The sequence below is a fragment of the Mizuhopecten yessoensis genome, unplaced genomic scaffold (assembly GCF_002113885.1).
Source record: "Mizuhopecten yessoensis strain PY_sf001 unplaced genomic scaffold, ASM211388v2 scaffold477, whole genome shotgun sequence".
Classification (NCBI taxonomy): domain Eukaryota; kingdom Metazoa; phylum Mollusca; class Bivalvia; order Pectinida; family Pectinidae; genus Mizuhopecten; species Mizuhopecten yessoensis.
The window spans coordinates 247,052-255,039 of record NW_018403566.1 but is presented as its reverse complement, the minus strand read 5'-3'; the positions used below and the strand labels follow the sequence as shown (position 1 = coordinate 255,039).

Here is a 7,988-nt window from a genome sequence, read left to right as displayed (position 1 = left end):
ATTACATGTTAATAACTTGATTGGAATTATAACCTTGAATTGACAGTTTGATACTTTGAAAATTTTGAGCCAGCCCTACCCCCAAGGGCTGTAGGGTGGGGCTCAAAGGAGTCAGTGTGCTAAAATTTCTTCATTTTCCTTGTTAAGAATCAGAGGTGCTAGTTTCAAATCCTTTTTAGTCTGAAATCTGTATGCTAGATATTGAGTAAGGTGGTTTTATTGTTTTTTGTCACTTTGAATAATATTTCTGTTCATGTTAAAAACAAAATCAACTCTCTGTATAAATATATCAGGTGACCGTTAAGGCCCATGGGCCTCTTGTTATTTTTCATTTTCATGTTTATTGACACATTCTTTTTATCTACAAGCTTGTCAGACATGTATTTCTTAGTTTTCTCTTCTTAGCTTCTTGGATATGTCTACACGATAACAATTGACAATTTAGCAAAAAACCTTGCTGTGTTTCAGTTGATGGAGCTTCTTCACAGCAAAGCAGTCCTCAGCAGTCTGTTATACATATAGGTAAGTGTTAAGTGTCAGTGAAAGAGAGGTGTATTAATCAGTAGGAAAAATAACAGGAACATGGTTGACTGATTTGTCCCAGATCTGACTGTAGAGGCCTAACAGCAGTGTTACATTCATAAATGACTCTGTAAATTTTAGTATTAAAGGTTTTGATTTCAACAAACTTTATTGACAAATTTGAATGTTGCACTGTCAAAAGGATTGGCTTAAAGCCTATACAAGTCCTCTCCATTGGTTGTATATAATTTTATGGACATATTGTACTGATATTATAATCATTAATAATAAGAGTTTGCTTACTGTCTGTAGAGACCTAACAGCAGTGTGACATTCATAAATGACTCTGTAAATCTAAGTATTAAAGATGATGTCCTCTCTGTCGGCTGTGTTATGATATAGCATTGCTTTGTCCTCTAGGTGTTCCTCAAGTTACCACCGAACAGACTGGTTTTCGTGAAACTCTGGGGTCCGATGTTGTCCTGTTTTCACTTGTGACTGGTGCATGTGTACAGTCAGTGGTCTGGAAAAGAATCCAGGGCGGTTTGATCACTGTCCTGGCTGTGGATAATCAGAAGTATGGAGGTTCGACCATCACTGACCCCTCCCTTCACATCTATCACGTGTGTTTTGAGGACGAGGGTGTTTACCAGTGTACAGCAACTAACGATGTGGGGACTGGCGCGAGTTCTCTCTGTCACCTCAAGGTCACAAGTAAGTTACTAGGAGACACTGACCCGAGGTATTGTCCAGATTCAGTTTATTCAAAGTTACTGATGACAATGTACTGACCACATGTAATAAGGAAGGGATCCAAATTTAACAGTAGGTAAAGTCTGTCCTCTCAATGAAAACGGCAGATTAGGTAGGTAAAATGAAACAGGTAAACGGACTATTTTTTGTGTAGAACACACAGGACTATGATAAATGTGATAAGGAGATCTGGAGTAGTTACTGACAGTGTATTTCTTCTACTGCTACAAAGTATACATTTGTATGTAGGAAGGACCTTTCAAGTAAAATCATGGTCAGGAAATTTCAAGAATCAATTACAGTGTATTTATAAGAATAATATTTCATTGCCATGTTGTAATGTTTTTTTTATAATGATATTCTTGACATGAATGTTAAACCTTTCTGTCTTAACTTACAGAAAATCCTGATCTGGTGTTTACTGGCAAAGGTAAGGTTGCCATGGAAATAATTTATTCCTAAAAAAAATTGACATTGATTTCACTGATATTAATATTATACATTAAGTAGAGCTCTATGTCCCATGTGTCTGATTGTATGTCAAATAACAATACAATCTGGATTACTTGTAACTGGAAAACTATAGTTGGCATCAGAATTTTTACTCACAACTCGTATGATCAACTGATTTGATTTGCATTGATTTGAAATTTGGTTTGAAGCATCATGAAGTCAAAGGCACAGCTAGCTGCACTTCTTAAAAATGATCAAAATGCTCACTATATAACCACAAAAAGACATAAGATATGATTAAATTCATGCGATATATATTGGCCAACAGGTCAAGCCTAGCCCCAATGAACTTGAATTTATCCCTGTGTCGTAGCATTGAAATAGTTAGGATCGTATAGTTACATGGTTGCTGCACCTTACGCTCATGATACCTTTATTGGCTCTGGGGGCTGGCCTTGTCCATTAGGACTTAGTCCCTAGGCCATAACATAAAATTGGTAATTTGGTTGAGATACCGACCCCATAATCATATTTAATTATTGCTGGGAATATCCACTCATGCTACCTTGATTGATCCCTGCCAGCTCTAGGGGCTTCGTCGGTTGGTAATAAATTGGAAATTGTTCATATCCTCACCGTGTAACCAATATTGTTGGGCACAAAGAGATGATTAGAATCATGCTACAAGGATTTAATTGTCCTTGCCCATAGACCCCAGGGATTTTATATACTCGCACTAAAACCGTACATACAGTAGATCTGAGCAAAATTTGGTATGAAGCGTTCTTGGTCTTCAGAATCAAATCCAAGAAGCAAGCGATACAACCCTTTGAGCATCTTGTCAAATTTCTTTTTACAGAAGTAGTATGTTCATTTTGTGTCCCTCTGTCACTGTTTGGTACAACTTTAACTCTCTATGTATCAATTGATGACATACATGTAAGTTTAATCCACTGAATTGCCTCTTAAAATTCTGATATATTTGGTACAGAAAAACCTCTTTTACGGAGTCTAAAACCATATAAAACAAAAGTATATGACATATTTCTTATTACTGGAAATATATATATGACCTTTTGACCTTTCAGAGATTGCCAGAGCTAAAGGGATACAGTTACAGCCATACAATGATGGAATGCTACATTGTGTAGCCAATTACGCCACAGGTGACAAGTCGGAGAATCACATAATGGAGAAGCTGTATGACCAGCTGGAAATCCCACCACACAGAGTGAAACAGATCCGGGAGGACTTTATCAGTAAGGGTGTGAGGGAGTGTGTCCTTGAGACCTTGAGCTGTTATGTCAAGAAAAAAGACAAAAAAGCTACAGTGTACGCACTGTATGAAGCTCTTACAGTTTGCCAGTATTTCTACGAGCTACAGTTTTATGTTAAAGTGTTTCGAGATCAGCTTTCAGAAGAAGACATGGACATTCCAGTGAATGATAATGGAACCGATGACTGTGCAGATGACGAACAGCAAGGAAGCAGTGACATTTCTGTTGAGGATTTGCAAGGAACTGATGACACATATGTGTCTGATGAGCAAGAAACTGTTCAGATTTCGATGGGCAGCCCACAAGTAACTGTTGAAGATGAAGTGAAACTTGGAGTAGAAGATGTAAGGTTCACCGTTTTGGATCACTAGGCTTCTGTCCAAACCTAATACTTTGCTGATGAACCGTTTTGGATCACTAGGCTTCTGTCTGAACCTTATACTTGGCTGATGAACTGTTTTGGATCACTAGACTTCTGTCTGAACCTTATACTTGGCTGATGAACTGTTTTGGATCACTAGGCTTTTGTCTGAACCTTATACTTGGCTGATGAACCATTTTGGATCACTAGGCTTCTGTCCGAACCTTATACTTGGCTGATGAACCGTTTTGGATCACTAGACTTCTGTCCGAACCTTATACTTGGCTGATGAACTGTTTTGGATCACTAGACTTCTGTCTGAACCTTTTACTTGGCTGATGAACCGTTTTGGATCACTAGACTTCTGTCCGAACCTTATACTTGGCTGATGAACCGTTTTGGATTACTAGGCTTCTGTCCGAACCTTATACTTGGCTGATGTAAATTTCTTATTTCTTAATGAATACCAAGTATATTTCAACAAGTTAGGTTTATCAAAACATAAACTTTTTTACCCCACTTATTGAGATATAAATTATATTCAGTAGGAATTAAGGACTGTACAATTGATTAGATTTTCTTCATTGATCTTCCATTACTTACTGATCAGGGCTAGTTGATAAAATTATGACAGATGTATAACTCGTCTTTGCTCAACCCACCACATATAGTTCCAAGGCTGAGGAACATAAAAAGTAAATGCTCAGAGGAAATATGTGACATAGAAAAGCTGATTCCAAATTAAGAATAGATATGTACTAAGGGAGACAACTTTGTTCATACACACAAAGTTACCGACCATTGTTATTTGCACTGTTTATACTGATCTCCAATAGGTAAGTTAGCTGTAAAAATGACAAGTGATACCAGTGTTTTCACTGTTGGGGGAAAAAGACAACTTTATTATAGGCTTAAAGCCAAACATTTTGCCAGTAAAATAGCGACGATAGCATGTAGTAATTTTTTAAGTCTTTCCAAGTCCTTCTCTCTGTGATAACGCATCCACTTAAATGTGTGTTGGGGTGAATAACCCAGTGTAGTAGTTGTAATACGTGTAATGTGCTGTTTAAGGAAATTTGATATTTTTATATTGTTAAAAAATGAATTTTCTTTGAACTTATTTGATATTGACATTGATAAAAAAAATGTCTTTATTTCTTATTTTAACTCTCCAATAGCACCTTGTTTCAAACCACTGAAATGGAATGGAGACTTTAAAAGATCTTATATTGTAAATTTCTGTAGTTTTTGTGAATACATTGTATTTATTTCATAAAGGAAACAGTTAAATGATACAGGCTAGGGTGCCACCCTCTTGTTTGATATATAATTTATATATACACTTTTTTTTTACTCCATTTGCTTTTCTATGCATGCTTTTTATAAGTGCTTAAGCTCTAGTGTAGATTTTATATGTACAGAGAATTAATGAGTTGGAGAATTATACTCGTATAGCCTTAAAGGATATCTGTGTCTGTCTCGTCTGCGACAAATGTCACAGAGGCTGCTAGGAAATAGATATCACTTTTCTTGCAGTGACGGCAGCGTCAACGTTATGTTTTGTATTTTGCTGTTTCTACAAAAGTGTAATTGTTAGAACATCAAATATAGCCTAGTTGCATCTTTGCATCTTCATTGCTAATCATGCATCACACAGATGTTACTGACTGTAGCCTACATTTCACCATTGACTGTTACAACAGGCTTATCAAGATGAAGTTTCTTTGTTTTGCTCCGATTCAAAGCGAGGACAGGTGAGACATACAATTTCATGGAATTCTTGTCTAGGTTATTTCTATAGATATTTTTCTTTGTTTCAATGTAAGGGATGACATAACAGTGAAATGTTGAGTGAAAGTATTTTAAACACCAAATATTTGTCAAAAAATAGTTTTTGATGTTTATATTTTTCTCTGATGATCAAATATCCTGACAACAGTAACCATCTTTTCATTCATCCCAGACCCACATCTATACTGGTAGAGAGTAGAGTGTGTCTGTTTAGTAATGGTAGAGAGTAGAGTGTGTCTGGTCAGTAGTGGTAGACAGTAGAGTGTGTCTGGTCAGTAGTGGTAGACAGTAGAGTGTGTCTGGTCAGTAGTGGTAGACAGTAGAGTGTGTCTGGTCAGTAGTGGTAGACAGTAGAGTGTGTCTGGTCAGTAGTGGTAGACAGTAGAGTGTGTCTGGTCAGTAGTGGTAGACAGTAGAGTGTGTCTGGTCAGTAGTGGTAGACAGTAGAGTGTGTCTGGTCAGTAGTGGAAGACAGTAGAGTATGTCTGGTCAGTAGTGGTAGAGAGTATAGTGTGTCTGGTCAGTAGTGGTTGGCAGTAGAGTGTGTCTGGTCAGTAATGGTAGAGAGTAGAGTGTGTCTGGTTAGTAGTGGTAGAGAGTAGAGTATGTCTGGTCAGTAGTGGTAGAGAGTATAGTGTGTCTGGTCAGGAGTGGTTGGCAGTAGAGTGTGTCTGGTCAGTAATGGTAGGGAGTAGAGTGTGTCTGGTTAGTAGTGGTAGACAGTAGAGTGTGTCTGGTCAGTAGTGGGAGACAGAAGGGTGGGTCTGGTCAGTAGTGGTTGACAGTAGAGTGTGTCGGGTCAGTAGTGGTTGATAGTAGAGTGTGTCTGGTCAGTAATGGTAGAGAGTAGAGTGTGTCTGGTTAGTAGTGGTAGAGAGTAGAGTGTGTCTGGTCAGTAATGGTAGAGAGTAGAGTGTGTCTGGTCAGTAGTGGTAGACAGTGGAGTGTGTCTGATCAGTAGTGGTAGATAGTAGAGTGTGTCTGTTCAGTAATGGTAGAGAGTAGAGTGTGTCTGGTTAGTAGTGGTAGACAGTAGAGTGTGTCTTGTCAGTAATGGTAGAGAGTAGAGTGTGTCTGGTCAGTACTGGTAAACTGTAGATTATATCTGGTCAGTAGTGGTAGAGAGTAGAGTATGTCTCGTCAGTAGTGGTAGAGAGTAGAGTGTGTCTGGTCAGTAGGGGTAGACAGTAGAGTGTGTCTGGTCAGTACTGGGAAACTGTAGATTATATCTGGTCAGTTCTGGTAGAGAGTAGAGTATGTCTTGTCAGTACCGGTAGACAGTAGAGTGTCTCGTCCAAATAGTTTTTGATGTTTATATTTTTCTCTGATGAGTAGAGAGTAGAGTGTGTCTGGTTAGTAGTGGTAGACAGTAGAGTTTGTCTTGTCAGTAATGGTAGAGAGTAGAGGGTGTCTGGTCAGTAGTGGTAGACAGAAGAGTGTGTCTGGTCAGTAGTGGTAGACAGGAGAGTGTGTCTGGTCAGTAGTGGTAGTCAGTAGAGTGTGTCTGGTCAGTACTGGGAAACTGTAGATTATATCTGGTCAGTTCTGGTAGAGAGTAGAGTGTGTCTGGGCAGTAGTGGTAGACAGTAGAGTGCGTCTGGTCAGTAGGGGTAGAGAGTAGAGTGTGTCTGGGCAGTACTGGTAAACTGTAGAGTGTGTGATCAGTAGGGGTAGAGAGTAGAGTATGTCTGGTCAGTAATGGGAGAGAGTAGAGTGTGTCTGGTCAGTACTCGTAAACTGTAGATTATATCTGGTCAGTACTAGTTGACAGTAGAGTGTGTCTGTTCAGTTATGGTAGACAGTAGAGTGTGTCTGATCGGTAGTGGTAGAGAGTAGAGTATGTCTCGTCAGTAGTGGTAGAGAGTAGAGGGGGTCGGGTCAGTACTGGTAAACTGTAGAGTGTGTGGTCAGTAGTGGTAGAGAGTAGAGTATGTCTCGTCAGTAGTGGTAGACAGTAGAGTGTGTCTGATCGGTAGTGGTAGAGAGTAGAGTATGTCTCGTCAGTAGTGGTAGAGAGTAGAGGGGGTCGGGTCAGTACTGGTAAACTGTAGAGTGTGTGATCAGTAGTGGTAGAGAGAAGAGTATGTCTGGTCAGTAATGGTAGATAGAAGAGTCTGTCTGGTTAGTAGTGGTACCGAGTAGAGTGTGTCTAGTCAGTAATGGTAGAGAGTAGAGCGTGTCTGGTCAGTAGTGGTAGAGAGTAGAGAGTGGTAGATAGTAGAGTGTGTCTGTTCAGTAATGGTAGACAGTAGAGTGTGTCTGATCAGGAGTGGTAGAGAGTAGAGTATGTCTCGTCAGTAGTGGGAGAGAGTAGAGTGTGTATGTTCAGTACTGGTAAACTGTAGATTATATCTCGTCAGTACTGGTTGACAGTAGAGTGTGTCTGTTCAGTTATGGTAGACAGTAGAGTGTGTCTGATCGGTAGTGGTAGAGAGTAGAGTATGTCTGGTCAGTAATGGGAGAGAGTAGAGTGTGTCTGGTCAGTACTCGTAAACTGTAGATTATATCTGGTCAGTTCTGGTAGAGAGTAGAGTGTGTCTTGTCAGTAATGGGAGAGAGTAGAGGGTGTCTGGTCAGTAGTGGTAGACAGTAGGGTGTGTCTGGTCAGTAGTGGTAGGGAGTAGAGTGTGTCTGGGCAGTACTGGTAAACTGTAGAGTGTGTGATCAGTAGTGGTAGAGAGAAGAGTATGTCTGGTCAGTAATGGTAGAGAGTAGAGGGTGTCTGGTCAGTACTGGTAAACTGTAGATTATATCTGGTCAGTTCTGGTAGAGAGTAGAGTATGTCTTGTCAGTACTGGTAGACAGTAGAGTGTCTCGTCAAAATAGTTTTT

At 39.4% G+C, this 7,988-nt stretch overlaps 1 protein-coding gene across 2 annotated transcripts in view; it reads left to right on the top strand.

The window, feature by feature from the left end:
- Positions 1-5,904, top strand: part of LOC110449693 — a 34,579-nt gene extending 28,675 nt beyond the window's left edge. For both annotated transcript variants that reach the window (XM_021496722.1, XM_021496730.1), the window contains 4 exons: positions 469-522; positions 943-1,236; positions 1,676-1,705; positions 2,817-5,904. In XM_021496722.1, coding sequence (XP_021352397.1) covers positions 469-522; positions 943-1,236; positions 1,676-1,705; positions 2,817-3,376 — 938 coding nt within the window. In that variant the 3' untranslated portion in view covers positions 3,377-5,904. The remainder of the gene's footprint in view (positions 1-468; positions 523-942; positions 1,237-1,675; positions 1,706-2,816) is intronic.
- The last annotated feature ends 2,084 nt before the right edge of the window (positions 5,905-7,988 follow it).